This window comes from Centroberyx gerrardi, chromosome 10 (genome assembly GCF_048128805.1).
Source record: "Centroberyx gerrardi isolate f3 chromosome 10, fCenGer3.hap1.cur.20231027, whole genome shotgun sequence".
In the NCBI taxonomy this organism is placed as follows: Eukaryota; Metazoa; Chordata; class Actinopteri; order Beryciformes; family Berycidae; genus Centroberyx; species Centroberyx gerrardi.
In genome coordinates this window covers 4982679-5005720 of record NC_136006.1, presented here as the reverse complement: position 1 = coordinate 5005720, position 23042 = coordinate 4982679, and the positions used below count along the sequence as shown (strand labels likewise).

General features: G+C 45.7%; 1 protein-coding gene across 2 annotated transcripts in view; it reads left to right on the top strand.

Moving 5' to 3' along the window:
* The window catches only part of man1a2 (mannosidase, alpha, class 1A, member 2), a 155614-nt gene that overhangs the window by 123454 nt on the left and 9118 nt on the right, over positions 1 to 23042 (top strand). For both annotated transcript variants that reach the window (XM_071907625.2, XM_078286008.1), the window contains exons 11-13: positions 13359 to 13474; positions 15039 to 15258; positions 18643 to 18815. In XM_071907625.2, coding sequence (XP_071763726.1) covers positions 13359 to 13474; positions 15039 to 15258; positions 18643 to 18815 — 509 coding nt within the window. The remainder of the gene's footprint in view (positions 1 to 13358; positions 13475 to 15038; positions 15259 to 18642; positions 18816 to 23042) is intronic.

The following is a 23042-nucleotide window of genomic DNA, read 5'->3' as shown; positions in this document are numbered from 1 at the left end:
TTCATTCATTCATACGACGAAACACATGGAGATGGTCAGACAGCCAAACTGAGGAAGTGCTGTCAAACTGAACAGAGAAAAAAATTAGAAACGGAGCCCAACCCAACCTGTAGAAACCACATAATATTATGTTCAGCCTCCTTCCAAATTTCACCAGCAGCTGTCATTGTTTTATCAGCCAAATACATTTTCAGAATAGAATAAGATCTCAAAACGATGACTAGTGACCTGCTGAAGTGGCTGGTAGAGCAGAGTGACTCTCCAGACACAGCCAGGGTTTTCAGGCATGTGGCTGGCAGCTGGTGGGAATAAACATGGCTGCTTTTCACAAACATGGCTGCCGCACTTCTGCAGGATATAGATCGGTTCTCACATTGCCAGCAGTGTTAAGAAGCCAACTTTCTGTCTCCTCTGGCTGTCTGTGATCAGTTATTTAGTGTTTCAACATAACGTGTATCACAGTACAGGTGTCGTCACTGACTTATCTTTCTGTTTCTGTTGTCAGACGACTGCAACACCATGAAAAAGTGATTTGATCAAGGGTCACAAAATGTGAACAGTACAGAAATGACTGTTAGCCTCGGTTAGCCAGTTGGCATTTTGTGACGCTCGAGCAAATATTTTTAGCCTGAGAACAGAAAATAATTAATCACAGATTGAGTCAGAGGAGACAGACAGTTGACTTTTTAACATGGCTGACAATGGTGAGATGCGATCTATAATCTACAACAACGAAGCGGAAGTACGTCGGCCATGTTTGTGAAAAGGGTTTATTTCCTATCTTGAATTTGGTGAATGTTACAAGATAGAGCTTGGAGTCCTTTGAGTAATCTTCCAAACATTTATTCTGAATACTTTACATTTTTCCTCCAAAGATACACTCTGAATGTTTCAGGTTTTCCTCCAAACCATTTCTAGGAATATTTCAAATTATCGTCCATGGTCACTCATGAGGGAATATCCAAAATTCCTTTTTTTAATTAATTTTTTTAACATTTCATTAAAGCTAGAAGAGAAGCGCTGAATAGAGACCAGGATGCTGCATGACAGGCACGTAGAGGATAGAGGTTTGTTATCTTAACATTCCAACAGAATATTAAAATATTGTGGATATTAAAATATTCCTTTTTCTATGTGCCTGCCTTAGAAGTATTTTTTTTTTAATATAGTGTTTTAATGTTTCCCTGTCAGTCAGATATGGCTAACTGCTTATCTCTGTCTTCGGGTTTACTTTCTTTTGGTTCAGCGAAAGGAAATGAAAAGATGAAATCAGTTTAAAATTGAATTTATTCGTCTTGCTTTTATTTGTCCAGGGGCCCCCGAGTCCCAACGGTAAGAGATTGCTGAATTAAATCTGTATTAAATATCGTAAAACTCCCAAGTAAAGAGGGAATACACAATACAGACAGAGGATAAGACAAGAAACAAGTATCACTCGCTAAAAAAAACAAAACAACTGCTGTGGTCTAGCAAGACGAAGCCTCTCTCTGTTTCTTTGTTTTACTTGTCGACAAAACAAATGGCACTCATGGATGGATGGATAGACGGATGGACGGATGGACAGATAGATAAATTGAGGGGCTCATTAATGGATGGATAGACGGATGGACGGATGGACAGATAGATAAATTGAGGGGCTCATTAATGGATGGATAGGTGGCTTGGCAGTCAGATGGATGCAGTTGTAAGAGCGCAGACTTTGGGCCGACTGCAGGGCAAAATAAATGGATGGGAGATGGAAGGGCGGATTGATTGATGGATGGATAAGTACATTAACAGATGGATAGTTAGCTGCCGAGCTGGATGGCTGGGCAGGTGATGATGGATGCTTTGTGTTTGTTTCTGTGTGTGTGTGTGTGTGTGTGAGAGAGAGTGAGAGAGAGAGTGTGTTTGTCTTCATGAACTAATGCATGTGAGTCAGGGAGTGTGTGTGTGTGAGAGAGAGAGAGTGTGTTTGTCTTCATGAACCAATGCATGTGTGAGTCAGGGAGTGTGTGTGTGTGTGTTCATGTGATTGTCTTTGTGTTCACGTCTTTATGTGTGTGTGTGTGTGCGTGCGTGCATTTGTGTGTTTGTCTTCATGAGCCAATGCGTATGTGAGTCAGGGAGTGTGTGTGCGTGTGCATATGTGTTTGTTTTAATGCTTCGGGATCTGTGTGTGTGTGTGTGTGTGAGAGAGAGCAGGTGCACCACGCATTCCAGAGTCCAATAGGTGCTTGTGTGTGTTTGTGCATCTATGAATACCTGATACTGTGTGTGTGTGCAATTATGTATGCTTACATATCTATAAATCTACTTATGCAACACGGTGTGTGTGTGTGTGTGTGTGTGTGTGTGTGTTGCCTGACTTCTTTGCAGGCTTTAATAAAGGACACTGTAATTAGCGTCTGTGCTGCCACTCCACCTCGTCGCCTTCACCGGCTCGGTTAATTACTGCAAGACAACGCTGCTTTAATTAAAGCTCATAGATACTCCATGATCAACCTGAGCTGCTGCAGCCCCCCGTACAGGAGGGGGGGGGGGAGTAGATAGAGATAGGAGATAGAGTGGAATGGAGGGAGAGAGAGGGATAGGGGGAGGGGGGTGAAATTAAGGGGGGCTCGGGGCAAAACACCCTTGAAAGATGATAAATGCCCATGAAATTAAAAATGCGCGGGTAAAAAATGCCCGTAACGAATATTCACGTGTGAGTGCGACTACTGTCCCCCGCGGGCCACCGTAGGGTTTTTTCATGGGAGCCGATGACTTCTTTCCAGTGCATTCTGGGTGAGAAATGGAGCATTTTTTTTTTTTTTTATCAGAAAACAAGCAAGTATGCAGCAGTGAAGCAGTAGAAACTGTCGGCACCACGCAGCCAGCAGGAGGAGAAAATGCAGACCAACATAAACCACTGCTTCAAGAAAAAATAAAACCACCAAGATGGACTGGCTGGGACAGAGAGGGGAAAACAGCACCATCGTCTTCTGTGAGACCTGCTGCCTGTTTCCAGCTGTGGGAAAGAAGTTGAAACAAATCATAGTTGTACAAATTGAGAGTTTATTTACCAATATGCATTACAAATGTATTTATACACTACCAGTCAAAAGGTTGGACCCGCCTGACTGAATGTTCTGTTTTTCATTCTCTTAAAGCCATTTTCATCTAAAGGCTTCTGCCTAAATGCTTGAAATGTGTTTCTTTGACAAATATAAATAGTGAAGTTGATCCTATGTATGAATTTCTTTCCAAAGCCTTTGCCTTTCCATCAAGGCAAAGGGCGGCTGCTTTAAAGAATCTAAAATATAAGATAGTTTTGATTTGTTTAACACTTTTTTGGTCGCTGCATAATTCCATTTGTGTTATTTCATAGTTTGGATGTCTTTACTGTTATTCTAAAATGTGGAAAACAGTAAAAATACAGAAAAATGTGGAGTATCCAAACTTTTGACTGCTAGTGTAGTTCAGTGAAATTGCCCCTGAAAAGGACCAAAATGCCCCTAAAAATCAAATCAAGAGGCAAAATATGCCCTCTGGAAGAAAAGAAAAAAAGTAATTTCTTAGCCTGGAAGATTGGGTATGCATTCATGAGCAAACACACACACACACATACATACACACATGCAGGCACTCCCTGAGATGTCAACTTGTGTGTGTTTGTGTGTGTGTGTGTGTGTGTGTGTGTGTGTGTGTGTGTGTTGTACTTCTCTCCTTGTGCGCACCAGGTTGAGTTTTAGACCTTCAGACTGAGGATAACTAAGGGTTAGGGGTTAGGGAATGGCTTAATTCAGTGGAAGGTCCTCACAAGTATAATAAGACAAACGTGTGTGTGGCACTTTGCATATTACACACATTTTTCATCAGCAGTACACAGAGCAACAAAGCAGCGCTGCAGTCATCGCTCAAGGCGTTGTTGTGATACAGCGATTATCATTCACAGATTCACGAAACCGGAAAATTACTGCGCATTCAAAGTCTCTTTTCAGATTAATATACAGTGTGTACAAGGCAACAAGGCGTTTTTTTTGCGGGAACATGATCGTCATTCACATATTTGTGAATGCCTGTAACTACCGCGCAGTCAAATAGACACACACCACGTCCTTTTTAAGTCCATTACAGGACCATTTAGACCGCGCCGCCGGGATCCGGGAGAGGCAGAACGGGCCGCCTCACACTAGATTTATGTGCGCTGCTATCCGGGCACGAAATTAAACACCAGCCACCAGCCAAGAGATGGTAAATCTGACTGTGTTTGGAAAGTTTGTCTCCTGCATCAGCTGCTTTGGCAGGTAAACAGCCGTCATTTGGAGGCTTTTTTTTATGTTCTGAAAAGTCTAGTTGGTTGGTAAAATAGTGAAATTGGCTGGTGCATTCTGGGACGTAAACACCGCTGTGTGGCTGGCAGCGTGGAAAAATTAGCTTCCTAGTTATGATGTCTGTAGGTTTGTGTGGGGGTGTGTGTGTGAGAGAGAGGTGTGTGTGTGTGTGAGAGAGAGAGAGAGAGAGGTGTGTGTGTGTTTGCATCGGAGTGTGTGAATATGTGCCAGTTTTTTTGAGACGGCGAGAGTATGTGTGAAATATGTAAAGGGAAAGCATGTGTTAAGAGTGTGTGCATGTGTAGCTGTGTGTGTGTGTGTGTGTGTGTGTGTTCCCTCACAGCGGAGTGTAGGTGTGTATAGAGTAGTTAAGCCAGACTAATGAGAAGCGAGGCTGAGCTCCTCTGTCTTAATGAGAGCCCGCTGTGACTGACAGCCTTATTACCACACACTCTGTCTTACTGTAACACTGTGCTGCCCACACACACTCACCCAGTCACTGAAGACACACACACACACACACACCACCCACTCTCTTTCTTTCACCTACTCACACATACACACTCCTTTGCTCACACACACACACACACACACACACACACAAGGCCCAAACACTCTTTCTCTCTCACACAGGCATTCATTCGTTTATCACAAGACTTTCAATTCAAAGGGATTAATTGGCATGACTTTTGGCATGTGCTGCCATAGCAAGATACAAATCATAATAATAACGCAGCAGTGATGATCATTAAATAAAACGAAAATGATGTATGATGTATAACTCCAGCTGCATCATAACTTCTAACTTAATTCTCTCCCTTTTTCTCCCAAATACACACACACACACACACACACACACACAGTGCGGAAAGAACAGAATGTGCAGGAGTATGACTTCAGAATTTATTTTTTATTTTTTTGGACACCTTTTATGTTTTTGCTGTCCATTTCTCATGTTTCTGTGGTAACTCTTTCCCTTCGCTCTCCAAGGAATGGGAAACGATGGGTGTTCACAGCAGGAAGCTTTTTTTGTTTTTGTTTTTTTCAACCACAACGGCTGGTAAATGAAACCAATCACCACCCACTTTCCCTCATTTGCCACCCGACTAGATTTTTAGAACAGAACAGGACTTCTAAATGACGGTTTGCTTCCTGGCAGTAGCCGGTAAGGTAGACAGACCCGCCGCCCGCAGATAAACTTCCACCAGCAGTGGGTGGGTGTCTGGTGCTAATTCCCCTCCTGTTGTGACATATATTGATGATAGAAGGATCTAGAAAGTGGGAACTAAAGCCCGTCTGACCCTAGCTGTTCTGTGTCTGAGCATATTGTGTCGTGTGTTGCATAGAAATGGATTCTTCTGTCACACACGATGACACGCAGTTTAATTAAGTTAATTAGTATTACCTTAGCAGCCCTGTGTCCTTGGCCTGTGTTTCAAACAGAGTGTGTTTGAAGTGTGTGTGTGTGTGTGTGTGTCTGTGCTCCTGTGTGTGTTTGAAGCTGGACCGACACGCCCAGGCAGCAAACCCTCGCTTTGATTGACAGGCGCTCCCCGCATGACCCGGATCCTTTTGATTGGCAGGAACATGATGGAGGAGAGAAAGTGGGAGGGGTGGATGGAGGAGAAGAGAGAGGGGGGAGGGGAGGGGAGGGGAGGGGGGTTAACATGAAAGAGTATGGGAGGTGATCAAGAAAGGATACAAAAAAATAGATTAGACGAAACTTCAGTGAGCGCCGTTTCGTGTTGCAATTTGTATTTTAATCTGCGCTGCCTTGTTATTTTCCTCTTTACATTAAAATACATGTATTGTATGAAAGGGCGGTTGCTGCTGTGGGCGGTGTGTCACATGTTTCCTCTGACCTGATGCAATGTTTTCCAAAATGTGCGATTTCTCTCTCTCGCTTGTTATTTCCGTCGTGCGTTGGGGGGGCCGCGTTTGAAACAGGTGGGATTGTTTTCATGTGTCATCGCCTCAGATTTTTACTTTCAAAATCAAGAGATCCGGTGCGCAAGAGGAGTGATGTAGAGGGACAAAAACAAGACTTGAGTGATAATGGAAAGAGACGGAGAGAAACGGGAGGAAGCTAGACACAGCGGGACGGGGCACAGTGAAGAATAATTCAGAGTCTCAAATAAGCAGAGGCACTTTTTTGGAAACGGCCGTCGACAGCGTGACAGCGGCCGGGACAGATACCGGGGAAACGTCGCCCGACGCACGCCGCATCGCTGCCTGGTTCAAAGCGGTCGACCTTTGCACGTACACGGGCATCTGGCTGCTCGTCTCGTCTTTGTAAAGAGCGACTACAGGGTTTCTCTGCAGGTCTGGAAAGGTACGGGAAATATTTAAGGGATAATGTATCATCGCTGGAAAATAAAACCCTTCAGGTCGATCAATTTTGCGATAGTGAGCGGCTCACTGTACATTAACCCTCTTCTTACATGGCTGCTCACCAAAGACATTAATCATTTGACACAAAATATTGATTTAAAATGATTTTATTACAAGCAATTAAGTCATTTATGAACTTCCACCACAAAAGTAGTTCAGCAGGGCTGTAACCATAGAAACGTCTGTAGCTAGCATCGATGGCTACACTGTAGAAGAGCTGTAACCATAGAAACGTCTGTAGCTAGCATCGATGGCTACACTATAGAAGAGCTGTAACCATAGAAATGTAAACAAATCCAGCAAGATTATCGTTCAGGCTCTAACCAACCATCAAGAGTTTCATGCTCTCTGAATAAATTAAAAGTAATATTCATGTTTGTCACCTAGCCAACTGTTTGTCTGCAGTGAACAAGCAGTAACGTGTTTTTGGCACAAGGTGTCGCTAGTTAATTTGATTAAAAATCAACAAAAATAGAGCAGACTCCTTGACTGCGGAGTGACATGATAAGAAGTGAAACAGCGGTCTGTTACTCAGAAAATAGGACCTCAGAATGCCTTCATGGTCTCGAAAAGTTTGGAAATACACAAAGTCTGGAAAGTGTGGATAGTTCAGTGCTGATGCACACATCTAGCAGCAGCCTCTCTGTCATTTGACATATGATAATCTTCTGCATACTTAACAGTCATATTGCCCAGCCGCTGTCAGCATCCATCATATTGAACGCAGGCCAACATCTTCAAATCCAGGCAAAAAATGAAAAAGTAGGTAAGGAAAAGGGAAAATAGGTTAGTGCAGTACCTCTACTTCTACCTGGACTCCACAGGACAGGCGGGACACTGAGAGGAGACTTCAGAGCAGAAAATGGACTTTAGGTTTGGAAGTCCTTTTCATTGGCTGGTGAACTGTGGGATTTACCAGACAATGTGGCCAATGGACAGAGAGGTTGATTTCCTCCCCTGATACTAACTGTGTGTGTGTGTGTGTGTGTGTGTGTGTGTGTGCCAAATTTCCAGGTATGCATCATTGTGTAGTAGTTCAGAGTAGCGGATGAGTTTTAAGGGAAATAAACACTACAGTAACATGGGGATTCAGTGTCACTCCACTACTAATGAATTATTCTGTGTGGGAACAGAAGGCTATCGACTTTCACTCCAGACCCACGGAGAGAAGATCTCTCTCTCTCTCTCTCTCTCTCTCTCTCTCTCTCTCTCTCTCTCTCTCTCTCTCTCTCTCTCTCTCTCTCTCTCTCTCTCTCTCTCTCTCTCTCTCTCTCTCTCTCTCTCTCTCTCTCTCTCTCTCTCTCTCTCTCTCTCTCTCTCTCAGCCTCACCACCAGGCGAGGAAGCCAACTTTTGGACTTTTGTGTCCGTACCACAGTGGCTGCTAGATTACAGCGAGTTTTTCAGACCACTCTCACTATTCTATCAGCCAAAATAAAGTTTAGAATAGAAAATGCCCCTTATATGGTGGCTGGTTACCTGCCACAGTGGCAGGTAGAGCAGACACACAGAGAAAGTAAAGCAGCATTCGGCTCGGGGCTGGCAGTATTTTCCCTCCCTGCCAGGAGCTGACCTTAGCCTTGGTGGAGAAGGCCTTTGCTCATAGCACGGTGCAGTCATCTTTAATTAAGTTTCATTTTGTTGCAACTATGAAATTCGATCTTGGTATTGACAGGTTTTTACATTCAGTGATATTAGTGGAGGCAGAGTTGGAAAGTAAGACAAACGGAATAGGGAGCAGCAGTCAGACCTGCAGATAACTTTCAAGAAGATAAATTTGCCACACACACTGACCAGTTGCTGTCATTTTGTCTGGTTAGACACCTGTAGGAGGATCACAAACACCTTTTGTTTGCCAGCCAAGATGGCCGAGGTGCAGTGATGCAGAACCAGGATGGGAAACTAACTTTTTCGTCCACCAGATTCCAAAATACACGAGCCACTTTCACTATTTCACGCACCAAATATGATGTTTAAAATAGAAAAGAGCCACCAGACGAGGGCTGCTGACCTGGGTGGGTGGCAAAGTAGAAAAACACACGACAAAGCCAAAGTTTCCCAGCATTCAGCTGGTGCTGGTGCTCACACCCCACCCTGGATGGGATAGTATGAATACTGTATTTGGAGTCGGGGAATCGGTGAAATAACCTCCAGACTTCCTCCCCTGTTCTCTAATCTTATTTTTTTATACTACTTTGAAGAAACTTTTCATTCGGTACACATGCATTGTTAACCGCCTTATAAAAGCCAAAACACCCTAGAGAACGTTTCTGTGATTGTGGGCACTTTGCTGCTGCTGATGGGACACGAACACCCACTCGTTTTTTTTTTTATTGCTATCGTAAAACACACCTAGGAAGTATCTATTGGTGCAAAATGTCGGTCTTTTGGATCCTATAAAACTCTGGATGGCACATACTCTCGCTCCAGCAGCAACTGCCGTTATAATTTTAGTAATGTCTCTTTGTTTTGGCTCACCAACAGAGAGTCATTTTATTCCACTACATTAAATTATTTACATAAGCTTAAAATATTGCCGGTTCAAAAGTGATTTCGGAACGTTTAATAACAAGAGTCCCAAAACATGAGGAAATCTGTACCTCGTTCAAGCTGGCAGATGCAGTGAGCGTCAAGTTGAGTGGTTTATACTAATACACACACACACGCACGCACACACACACACACACACACACACACGCACACGCCTGTGAACACTCACACACAAGTCGTCAGATCCAGCAGATAGTTACACATTTCAGATCTAGTCAACTGGATCTGAAATCTGCTGTTGTTTTTCAAGGTCTCAAGACACCCAGGCACATGCGAACACACACACACACACACACACACACACACACATACACACACACACTCTCTTAACAGACTGTCTTACAATAGCTCACATACACACCAGTACTCCTATACAGTCACTCAATGTCATTATCTTCACATATATACAAACTCAGACACCCAGTGTGTGTCTGTGCATGCATACACACACACACACACATACACACACACACACACACATACTGCCCTCTATAGTGTCTCCCAAGGTTGTTTGTGAGGTTTGCTCTCTCTCTGTGACGAAAGATGAATAATTCATCGCTGCTTCATCTGTCTCTATCTCCTCCTCTTTCTCTATCTCTCCCTCCATTTAGCTAAGGGCATGTCAATCCCACACAGCTGCTTGCAGGGAAAACAAAGAGTCTCCTCAGCTCAGACACAAAATAATCGCTCAAATATCGAATAGAATTAAAGACATAGTTAAAAATTAGAAGAGAACTAATACTCCCGTTTCAGCCAATAAAGGAAAACCGTTTGTGAGCTTTTGCTGTCTTTACTGATTTGTGCCTCGGTGATCTCGACAGCAAGTTAAGATCAATAAACTACAAGATTTGAGCTAATTGAGGACTGTGTTGAGATGAGAAACGCTTAATTTCTCCCAGTGAAGCTCAGGTGCCTGCGTGCATCACAGCAACGTCAGAAACAGGCACACAACTATAAATAAACACTAACCACTGACTCTAATCCTTTCTAACCCGAGACGGCGACAGCAGTAATCACACAACCTAATCACCATTTTATTTTTATTTTTTATAAACGTTGCTCTCCTAACCAGATTTTCTAGATCAGGATGCTGCAAGAGAACATCAGAGGAAAGACTAAGATGCAGGATCTTCTAAGTTTGTGCGAGGGCAAAACATTATAAAATAGTTGTGTCACTTTTGGCCATATTATTCACCTGCAGGTTGTCTAGAGAGTCAGGTTTTTCTGACTGGAAGATCACCGGTTTGAGTTCCAGACCAGCTGGGGAAATTGAATGAGAAATGCTCCCTCTGCCCCTTCACCCTTGAGCAAGGCACATAACCCTTTATTTGCCCCAGTGGAGCTGCTCAGTGGCTTGGCTCATGCTTGCCAAGTCAGCCTCCTTTGCTTCTTGGCGGTTTTCTCATCAGATACCATCAGGCAGGGAAGCTGCTAACAGGCTACAGTTAGCTGGTAAACTCCCAAATTCACCAGCCACTTTCAACTGCTTTTCCTGCCAACTAGGTTTTTAGTGTAGAACAAGACATCCAGCAGGATTTCCACTGGTCATGACATTTCTGGAATATCATGGAATTTAGAGAGATGCAGAAAGAGATGGAGAAAGTCAGGGAATTTGATGAATTCTCTGGGGAAGTTGGGGAAATATCAGGTAATTTTACAAATGGAAAATACCAGAATGTATTTTCCAACTTGTTTCACACATTCATTGCATTCGATGGTGGTCCTCATCTGGTTTTCTCCACAGCAAGTAGTGGAAACCAGACTGTTTACCCCTTTTAGAACGTTTCTGAGCTGGAAAACAACGTTAACAAACCAGGAAGGAAGAATTAGTTTGGTCATGGAAGTTCTCCGACTTCTGTATGGAAACTCATGGAAGAATCCTGGAGTTTTACCCCCCTGCTCCAAATGATGATGGGTTACTGCACCTGCCAAAGTGGCTGCTGGAGTAGACGAACCTGCCAAACACAGGACAAATGAACCAACGCTAACCCAGATACTGTATATATCCACACATGCATGCCGAGCTGGCCTCCGCTGCATATTGATGGCTCCTTACAGTGACTATACACACACACACACACACACACACAGTGACACACACCTCCAGTGCTTTCTGTGGCATCCTGTGCTTTGAGCTAGCATCATTGGGTATTAGCTTCAGTGCTGCTTCAGACTGCTGAGTCATTAGCTAGTTGAGCTGAGTCTGCAGGCAGAGTGTAAGCTACTGTACATACTGTACATGTGTTAACGAATATAAACAAACTTAGACATGTGCATACTGAGAGAGAGAGTGAAGCACAGTGCTGGATACTGAACACATGTGACAGTCAGTCGTGTGTGTGTGTTTTTTTGTGCCCGTCAGTGTCTCATGAGAGTCAGGGTCAGAAATTAATAGGTTCTCGGGGCAAAAGTGACCTTAAAAGTTCATAAAATGCCAGTGACATTAAAAATGAGGCGGCCAAAAAATGCCCTTGATAATTAGGAGTAGCCTTTATGGGATTTCACCCGGTCGACATTGTTTGTTTTGAGTTGTCATGTATCGGCTCATTAATGCAACTGCTGTCCCCCGTGGGCCACCGTAGGGGATTCATGGGCGAGTTTGACTGGTGATTCTTTGCAGTTTGTGAAAAATAGACGCCTGAAGCGGTAGAAAGTATTCTTCATCTATCTACTTCTTTCTGAAGTTTTTCTGTAATTACTGTATATTATGTTTGTTTGCTATTCTGGGAAACAATGAACAGATGATTAAAAAAAGAAAAGAAAATGCGGGCACGACGCAGCCAGCAGTTTGCAGTATTACAGACTCTATAGTTGGTTTGGTTTTTAATTTCAGTAGTTTTTAGAACAATTGAGGAGAAATCATCTGATTTGCACTCCGTTTTATGTAATTGTATATTAAGATAAAACAAATCTAAATGGTACACATTGAGTCTTTGTTTGCCAGTTTACAATGCAAATGTATTATTTCAGAGTTCAATGGAATTGCCTCTGAAAAGACCAAAGTTCCCCTAAAAATCAGATCAAGATCAAAAAATGCCCTCTGGAAAAGTTCCCTCCTTCTTCTCCCCGTGATGAGAGCGAGAGCTGGCAGCGGCCCACGCTCCCTATGTGGCGTCCTGTTAATTAGGACGGCCGTAAAAGCTGTGTAAACTTTCACGGGGGCGTTTGAGGACGTTGAAATTTGAGCGCATCGGGGAGCGGGTAAACAAAACAAGAAATGAGAGAAAAGCCGCCGCCAAAATATTGTGGGCGGAGAGAAAAAAGAACACCCAGGGCCTCGATGGCTGCTTTTGATGCCATATGTCGCGCTCCGCCAAGGACTTTGAGGCAAAGTCGAAAAATGAATAATTCACTTTGGCTTTTCCATTTGTCCATCTCTCCCCGTTTTTTCCCTCTCTGTCTCTCGCTCTGTTGCCCTCTCTCCCTTCCTCCCACCCACCCTGTTCTACTTTTTCCCCTCTCTCTCTCTCTCTCTCTCTTCCTCCCCCTTTCCCCTCTCTCCTTTTTCCCTCCCTTCTCTCTGACTCTCACCTCTGACCCTCCTTCCCTCTCTCCATCCCTCGCCCTCTCTCTCTCTCTCTCTCTCTTCCTCCCCCTTTCCCCTCTCTCCTTTTCCCTCCCTTCTCTCCGACTCTCACCTCTGACCCTCCTTCCCTCTCGCCCTCTCTCTCTCTCTCTCTCTCTCTCTTCCTCCCCCTTTCCCCTCTCTCCTTTTCCCTCCTTTCTCTCCGACTCTCACCTCTGACCCTCCTTCCCGCTCGCCCTCTCTCTCTCTCTCTCTCTCTCTTTCTCCCCTTTCCCCTCTCTCCTTTTCCCTCCCTTCTCTCCGACTCTCACCTCCGACCCTCCTTCCCTCTCGCCCCTCTCTCTCTCTCTCTCTCTCTCTCTCTCTCTTTCTCCCCCTTTCCCCTCTCTCCTTTTCCCTCCCTTCTCTCTGACTCTCACCTCTGACCCTCCTTCCCTCTCGCCCTCTCTCTCTCTCTCTCTCTCTCTCTTTCTCCCCCTTTCCCCTCTCTCCTTTTCCCTCCCTTCTCTCCGACTCTCACCTCTGACCCTCCTTCCCTCTCTCCATCCCTCGCCCTCTCTCTCTCTCTCTCTCTCCCCCTCTCTTTCCTCCCTCCAGATCATACATCAGTCGGAGGTCTCGGGGACAGTTTCTATGAGTACCTGCTGAAGGCCTGGCTCATGTCAGACAAGACCGACACAGAGGCCCGCAAGACTTACGACGACGCCATCGAGGTACGGCACAATCCACCATTTATACACACACACACACACACACACACTGTGCAGTGTTTTCTACAAGCGTCGGCTGCTGGACAGATAGCCGCCGACCGACTGCTCTCTATCAAAGTGCCCCTAAACTTAAATCTGAGATCTCATCGATGATCTCAATCTCAAGATGAAGAAGAAAAAAATTCTATCATACGAATTCATGATTGAAGTCTAGTTTTTTTCTCTAGCTTTTTTCTTGTGAAATACTGAATCAGCCTCTACTTTCTCTGATATCAAATGAAACAACCTGAAACGGGAAAATCATTCTCTGGCCGGACTGTCTTTGATGGGGGGGGGGGGGGGGGGCGAGTACGCATCGCTTCATTTTAAGGGGTCACAAGCTAAAGAAGTTGAGAACCGCTGGCTTAAAGGGCAAACCGACAAGAAAAGACAACGTTTATAGGCCTTTTATAGACTCCAAGCTGCATATTTGTTATTTGAAACAAGTAAAATAAATTGAGAGTGTGGATTTCCTTGGAATTAAGCCCATTTGAAATCGACTTATGTCCATTTTCTTACCAGCATATGGACTTTCTTAGTCATTTGAAATAATTGGGGGAAACTAGACGTAGACAGAAGTAAATTAGCTATAACTCTAAATGACACCGCTATTCTTTAATAACCAATATTGATATAAAAAAAAAAAACCACTTCAGTACCTGCTGACAGGTGTCGATGCCCAGCCTTACAAAGCAGAGGAGTCCCATTGTGTTTTTTAATAAGCCGGGAGAGCAGTTAGCAGGGAGCAGCTGTTCCCAGTCTGCAGCCGATGAAGATGTAGAGAGATCAATCATGAGGAGGAGGAGGAGGAGGAGGAGGAGGAGGAGGAGGAGGAGGGGGAGGGGAGGAGGAGGGGGAGGGGGAGGAGGAGGGGAGGGGAGGGGAGGTTCAACTTCTGCTTACACCATGTTGTTCTGTTTGACCCCCTACCCACACACACACACACACACACTCAATCTCAACGTCCCATACGCACAACTTGATCCCATCAATACACACACACACACACACTCTTGATATTCCATCTACAATTTCTATCCGCATTCTTGCTATAATGCACACACACACTCTCACATCCATCACACACTGCTTCATTCTCCTTTTCTTTCATTATACACACACATATACACATCACACACTTCTTCATTTACCCTTCCTACCACCACACACACACTCTTACACACACACACACACACACACACTGACATGCATATCCATCAAACACGCCCTCATTTTCCTTTCATACACTCCCCCCCACACACACACACTTATACACACACTTCCTCACACACTGACACGTACATCCACCGCACACTCCTTCATTCTCACTTCTTCCTCCACCTCCACACCCCATCACACACACACTTACACACACATACACCCCCCCCACACACACACACACACTTTCTCAAACACTGACATACATATCCTCCACACACTTTTATCTCCCTTACACCCAAATCCTACCACCAACTCCCAATACACACACACACACACACTCCCTCCCTCCCTCCCTCCCTCCCTCCAGGCCATCGAGCGCCACCTGATCCGCAAGTCCAACGGCGGTCTGACGTTCATCGGCGAGTGGAAGAACGGCCACCTGGAGAGGAAGATGGGCCACCTGACCTGCTTCGCCGGCGGCATGTTCGCGCTGGGCGCCGACGGCTCGCCCGACGACAAGGCCGGACACTACCTGCAGCTGGGCGCCGAGATCGCACACACCTGCCACGAGTCCTACGACAGGACAGGTGGGGGGGCGCGCACACACACACACATCTGTCAGTCGTCTAATGATAGGACAGGGGAACGGGGGAGAGACATACACACACACATACCTGCAACAGGACAGGTAAGGCAGGGAGAAACATGGAGAAACACAACACACACTGAATATAAATATTTCTACACACACACACCTGCCATGACAGGTGGGAGGGACGGACACACACACACCTGCCTGTAGTTGTATGACAGAGGCAGAATCTCGACTAATATTCTACATTTTTGCATTAACTGCCAGTTATTACATTACAACAGGTATAATTATTACAGTGTCAGTCTGAAGATGTTATTACATTATCTGGCAATGTATTACAATGGTGTTTATTATGTTTTTGAGCCATCTGGAGGGACATTTTATGATATTTATGTTACATGTTCAGCAGGTATCACATTATCAGTTGCTGCAAGCATTAATATCTCCTCCTGTCAAACAGCAGCATCCAAATGCTTAGCTGGATGTTTTCCAGCGAGCATCAATATTATTTGGCAGCTCGAGAACAAGCATCAGTGTGTGATCTCGCATCATGATTGTGTGTGTGTGTGTGTTTGTGTGCGTACTAAGAAATCGTGAAATCTTTGCTCTGAAAAGGAGGAGAGGTTGCCGTGGCAACAAATGCAGAAAGAGAGAGCGATAACTTGGTTAGGTGGCAGGGAGTTTGATGGTGACGGTCAGCCTTCTAAAGTTTGCCTGTTGTTTTTTAATGAGCAGCCAATCACGACACTGGTGACAATCAGTTGAGTGTGTGTGTGTGCGTGTGCGTGTGTGTGTGTGTGTGTCGGTGTGTTTTAATCCCCTCTGAGACGGTCCTGTCACCACATCAGCTTCTCAGTAATTTTCTGCGGTTAGTCTGCTAATGCCTATCACATTTAATTGGCAGAAAACACTGGTTGTTAAAACCAGAAAAGCCTGAGAAAATCAATGGGGTCGGAGGCTTTTTATTACTCAGACACACACTCACGCACACACACACACACTCTCTCTCTCTCACACACACACACTCTCTCTCTCTCTCTCACACACACACATACACACACACACACTCTGACACACGCGCACGCACGCACGCTTGCACTAATTCATATCAGCTCTGACCCATAATCACCAACAACTGAACCATAAAGAAAAGCAAGGAGCAAAAGATAACATTCTTCCTCTCCGCTTCCTATCTCTCTTAATCCTCCCCTCCCTCTTTACCTTCATTCCTCCCTCCCTTCCTTCCTCTCTCTCCCTTCGTTTCTTTCATTCACCCGTCTCTCTCCTTTCTCTCCCTCCCTCTCTCACTTTTATTTTTTCTCTCCTGTCCTCTCCTCATCGCTCCCCCTCCGTCCTTTTTCTATTCTTTCTCCCTCTTTCCTCTCTTTCTCTCCTTCTCTCCCTCACTCCTCCTTTTCTCCCTCCACGTCTCCTTCCCTCTCACCTCTCCCTCGCTCCTCCTATCCCTCCTTTTTCTTCTCACCTCTCCTCCCTCCCTCTCACCTCCTATCCTTCGCTCTCACCTCTCCTTTTCCCCTCCTCTTCCTCCTTTGTTCCTCTCTTCTCTCCCTCTCTGCTTTCCACCTCTCCCTCCCTCTGTTCTTCTCTCCTATCATTTCGCTCTCTCTTTCTCCTCGTTCATTCGCTCATCTCTCTCTCCTTTCCCTCCCTCCCTCTCTCACTTTTATTTCTCTCTCCTATCTTCTCCTCGTCACTCCCCCTCTGTCCTTTCTATTCTTCCTACCTCTTTCCTCTCCTTCCCTCTTTCACTCATTTTCCCCTCCACCTCTCCTTCACTCTCACTTCTCCTCACTCCTTCCTTTTCCCCCCCTCTCTCTCTCCTCTTCCCCCTTTGTTCCTCTCCTCTCTCCCTTTCTCCCCTCTCTCTCTCCTTCCTCCCTCTTTCCTCTCTTTCTCCCTCTCCTTCCCTCTTTTACTCATTTTCCCCTCCACCTCTCCTTCCCTCTCACCTCGCTTCTCCCTCACCCTCTCTCCCCCTCTCTCTCCCTCCCTCTCTCTCTCCCTCCCTCTCTCCTCTCTCTCTCCCTCTCTCCCTCTCCCTCCCTCTCTCCCTCCCTCCCTCTCTCTCTCTCTCTCTCCCTTCCTCTCTCTCTCTCCCTCTCTCTCTCTCCCTCCCTCTCTCTCTCTCTCCCTTCCTCTCTCTCTCTCCCTCTCTCTCTCCCTCGCTCCTCTCTCTCTCTCTCCCCCTCTCTCCCCTTTCTCTCTCTCTCTCCCTCCCTCCCTCTCCCCCTCTCTCTCTCTCCCCCCCTCTTTCTCTCCCCCTCTCTCCTCTCTCTCCCCTCTCTCTCTCTCCCTCCATCTCTCTCTCCCTCCCTCCCTCTCCCCCTCTCTCTCTCTCCCCCCCTCTTTCTCTCCCCCTCTCTCCTCTCTCTCCCCTCTCTCTCTCTCTCCCTCCATCTCTCTCCCCCCCTCTCTCTCTCCCTCCCTCTTTCTCTCCCCCTCTCTCTCTCTCCCCCCTCTCTCTCTCCTCTTCCCCCTTTGTTCCTCTCCTCTCTCCCTTTCTCCCCTCTCTCTCTCCTTCCTCCCTCTTTCCTCTCTTTCTCCCTCTCCTTCCCTCTTTTACTCATTTTCCCCTCCACCTCTCCTTCCCTCTCACCTCGCTTCTCCCTCACCCTCCCTCTCTCTCACCCTCCCTCTCTCTCTCCCTCCCTCTCTCCTCTCTCTCTCTCCCTCTCTCCCTCTCCCTCCCTCTCTCCCTCCCTCCCTCTCTCTCTCTCTCTCCCTTCCTCTCTCTCTCTCCCTCTCTCTCTCTCCCTCCCTCTCTCTCTCTCTCCCTTCCTCTCTCTCTCTCCCTCTCTCTCTCCCTCGCTCCTCTCTCTCTCTCTCCCCCTCTCTCCCCTTTCTCTCTCTCTCTCCCTCCCTCCCTCTCCCCCTCTCTCTCTCTCCCCCCCTCTTTCTCTCCCCCTCTCTCCTCTCTCTCCCCTCTCTCTCTCTCCCTCCATCTCTCTCTCCCTCCCTCCCTCTCCCCCTCTCTCTCTCTCCCCCCCTCTTTCTCTCCCCCTCTCTCCTCTCTCTCCCCCCTCTCTCTCTCTCCCTCCATCTCTCTCCCCCCCTCTCTCTCTCCCTCCCTCTTTCTCTCCCCCTCTCTCTCTCTCCCTCCCTCCCTCTCCCCCTCTCTCTCTCCCTCCCTCTTTCTCTCCCCCTCTCTCCTCTCTCTCCCCTCTCTCTCTCTCCCTCCCTCTCTCTCCCTCCCTCTCTCTCTCCCTCTCTCCTCTCTCTCTCTCCCCCTCTCTCCCCTTTCTCTCTCTCTCTCCCTCCCTCCCTCTCCCCCTCTCTCTCTCTCCCCTCTCTCTCTCTCCCCCTCTCTCTCCCTCCCTCTCTCTCTCTCTCCCTCCCTCTCTCTCTCTCTCTCCAGTGTTGAAGCTGGGTCCGGAGGCCTTTAAGTTCGACAGCGGTCTGGAGGCGGTGGCTGTGCGGCAGAATGAGAAGTACTACATCCTGCGGCCGGAGGTCATCGAGACCTACTGGTACATGTGGAGGTTCACCAACGACCCCAAGTACCGGCAGTGGGGCTGGGAGGCAGCGCAGGTACAGATCATACACATATACAACACTACCTCCTGTGTGTCTACAACGTCGCCATTTTCACATCAATAAATCATTAGCACATTCATTTTGAGCGAGCAAAACAGCAACTTCACTCCAGGATTCAATAAAATATCACTTTAGAGTGTATTGTATTGTCTGCATGTCCAATCAAAAATGCAAGCACAGAGAGATGAAGTTGACCTTTTTACCCTCCGATTAAACTATGATGTAATGTCGACTCTCCGGTTAAAAGATCAGACTGAGTTCAGAGCCTTGTCAAACTGTTAAAACCATGAAAAAAATGACATTTCCATCAGTGGATGTACTGCAAGAAGTGGGACTTACTAGATAGTAAGATGACATATAGATGCGAGCAGAGGAGCGTGAATAAATGGGGGGGATGGGGGGGGACGTTTAGCTTATTCTACTTGAGTTTATTTGCATGGGGATAAAACATAGAGGTGATAAAACCATGGTGAATAAAATTGAATGAGGAAGAGAAAAAAAAGAAAACTGACAAAATTGTGCCGGTGAGATAAAAACACACACTCCAGGGGGCTTGTAAAAGAAGGAACTGGGGATAAAAAGTAGCCGGTACACATTCACCCCCTGCTTTTCGGTTCCCATCCAAGCCATTCATCTCTGGATGGTTGGTGAACCAAATCATACTGTACTTTCCCCTGCAAAGTTATTGTAATTTTCTCCTTAACCAGCAGGTCATTGCGTTATACCTCTTCAGATCTATTCAAAAAGTATTGTTCCATAAAGAAAATTCGGTTTCCAGACAGAGCTTACAGTAAAAACGCACAATAATACGTAACGGAAACAATAAAAACACAATAAAACGCATTACATAAAAGCACAATAAAGCCTATTATATGAACATAATAGGCTTTATGGGGCATTTCTGAGCAGTGGATTATTTGGAGCAGGGGCAGCGATAGCCTGAAGCTTAGAGACCGGGACAGACCGGCTGGGAGAATCTGGGTGGAGAAAATGAATCAGAAACGCTCTCCTACGCCTCAGAAACTACCTCCGAGATGCCCTTAAGCAAGGCACTTAACCCCCGACTGCTCAGTGGAAAACAGTACAAGACTGCGGTTGTGTGGAAATGTTTGAATGTGAAGCAGAGTGAAGCCGACAGCGAGTTCATGCTCAGCAAACCTTCCCTTTAGCCATTTAATTGTGGATGAATAAAGGTTAAAAACGATGTGCTTAGTACCGTAAAACTCTGTGCTTCCCGGTTAGTGAGTAGTCTTCTGGAGGATTTTATAAGGGTTTTATTCCAGGGATTACCTGTGGAAAGTGGACCCAGGTATTGTGGTTTGGGATTAGTGAATGCCCAATACTCCTGGATAGGTTGAAACGGCATTGTTCAAAACTCAACTTTTCTTTTTTCTATGCTGATTATCTGCTGCTTGTCCACTTGAGAGTACAAGTGTTTAGACAGCGAAAACAACTCTGTGCTTCCTGGTTAGGGAAGAAGTAACCTTGTTCCATCTTTGAATGAAATTGCACATAAGGGTTTTATTCCAGGGTTTACCTGTGGAAAATGGATTCAGGTATTGTGGTTTGGGATTAGTGAGTGTCAAAACTATTTAGACAGTGAAAAAAAAACTCTCTGCTTCCTAGTTAGGGAGGAAGTAGTCTTCTTCCATCTTTTGGTGGAGGATTTTCTAAGGGTTTTATTCCAGGGATTACCTGTGGAAAATGATTCAGGTATTGTGGTTTGGGATTAGTGAATGTCAAAACTCCTGGATAGGTTGAAACGGCATTGCTCAACTTCTCTTTTTTCTATTCTGATTATCTGTACGTCCACTTGAGAGTGCAAGTGTTTAGACGGCGAGTCGAGCCAAGCGCAGTCTCTTTTAACTGCCTCTGAAGCGGTGGTATGATATCGACGTCGAGGCAAAGGATGAGTTGGAGTCAGAAGATCAGCCTGAGTTATTACGAGTCTTCGTTTGTCCGTTAAAAGCATGTCAGCGGTGAAATAAAGGACCGTTTTCATCTCGCTTTCCCAGCACTTTATGCTTTTAACTGAACATCATCCACAAACCTGCGGCAAGGAGTTGATTTCTGTTTCACCCGAGGTGGTGAAACCAGACGAGTGCAGAGTACACGTTCCTGCCCTCAGCGCCAGACAGCAGCTGTCTGCTCAGAACGAAGACAAACAGGCCAGGAAGTGGCTTCGGAGTAAAAGTAGAGTTTAAAGTAATGGTCGCCGCTCTCTCCCGCTGTTTCTCTCTCTTTGTGTGTGTCTCTCTCTCTCTCTCTCTGTTGAAAGGGATGAGAGAGGTTCTTGCCTTTGGGTAGAGCACATGGAGATTTATTTCTGAAATTATCACATTTATGAATGTTTGAGGGCTGCTTGTGTGGGCTGCCGGCACTGTAGATAACCCGCTTTGTTACTGTTATTTGTGTGTGTTAGCGTGTTAGTGTATGTGCACAAACATGTAGGCGGATGTGAGAGCTGGTGAGTTTTTCAGGTGTTATTATTTATTCCTCTTATTGTTTTAATGTGAAATGTTTTATTAAAGGAGAGGATAAATGAAAGCCTCTCTCCTTTTCACTCTCCTGCTCGGCTCGTTCTCGACAGGATTAAAGAGCCTGTCTTTTATACGGCGGGCGATGTGTCTTTGTCTAAATCTCAACCATCCTGCTCCTCATTCTTCCTTTCTTTCTTTCTTTCTTTATCCCGCTCTTTCATCCTCGCCTCTTCCCCTCTCTTTTTTCTGTCAGTCTCCTTGTCACCCTCTTTCTCTTGGTTTTAAGCATCGAGACTACTTCTCTCTCTCTCTCTTTGTTTTCATGTGTGGGAGTGAGTGCATCCTCGCTCACAAGAGGCAAGCATGTGCATTAGCTTTCAAGTGTGTGTGTTTGTGCGTGTGTTTATGATAATGTGTGTTTGTGTTGTTATTGACAGTGTAGAGGGCTGGTGGTGAAGGGCTCGTCTTCGCTTCCCTCTCATCGCTTCATACTGCAGATGTACCGACTTTTCATAACTATATACTGTACATATTCATGTTATTTTCTACATTTACATATTCCGATATTTACGTATATATTTCTCCATACTTATATTTATATATAGCTCATATTTCATATTTAATGGTCCATATCTGAGTTTAAATCAATACTATTTTTATTGTTTAGATTCAATTTTTTATGTTTATATTAGCTTTTTTTTTTTTTTTTTCTGTTGATATCGTGCTGCTGCAACAAACCAATTGGGGATCAATCAAGGATCATCTTATCTAACTGGTTTAGCATTCTAGTTTAGCCCTCCCTTGTCCTTTTTCTGTTTTATTTTTTCTTTCATTTGTCTTTTTTCCTCATTTGGTCGGTTTCTTAACTTCTTCTCTTGCTGCTTATCCGGGTCAGGGTCGAGGATCAATCAAGGATCATCTCATCTCTGGCATTCTAGTTTTAGCCTCCTTGTCCCTTTTTCTGTTTTGTTTTTTCATTCTTTGTCTTTTCTCCTCATTTGGTCTGTCCATTTCTCTCTTGCGTTTTGTCTTTCCTTCTCTTGACATCTCAGACGTCCTTTAACCCCTCAGCTTCCTCCAGCTCCTCTTGGTGGAGGATCCCCAGGTGCTCCCAGGCATGCTGGGAGATGTAGTCCCTCTAAAAGGAGCTTCGTCTCGAATCGCTGAACCTCTCACCCCGTCACCCTGAGGAGAAACCTCATTTCAGTCGCTTGTAGCGGCGATCTCATTCTTTGCCTCGTGGCCGAGCTCTCTCTTCACCGCCACGGTCCGATACATCGGCCGCGTTACTGCAGCCGCTGTGCCCAACCGGCGGTCAGTCTCACATCTCCTTTTACCCTCGCTGGTGAATGAGATCCTGAGGTACCTGAACTGCTCCACTTGGGGCAGCTGAATGGGACGGGTCACCTTTTTCCAGGGGAAAATCGGGACCTTTGATCCGTCGTTGGATCACAGTCTGATGACGCCAAAAGGACGACATCATCTGCAAACAGGGAGAGATGCCACCCTAAAGTCACCCAACTGCACACTCTCTAGACCAGGGATAGGCAACCATGTACCATGTGCAGCTGATGTCACTGATTAGTTCTTCTTCTCTGGTTGTTGCAGGTGTGTTTAATCAGTGAAATCACCTGCTGGGGTCTTTGGTTGGAATGAAAACCTGCAGACTCTCGACCTTGGCCTCACCTTATTTTCCTTTTTTTCCTTTCCTTTGTTCCTTTACTTTTGTCCTTTGTTTCAC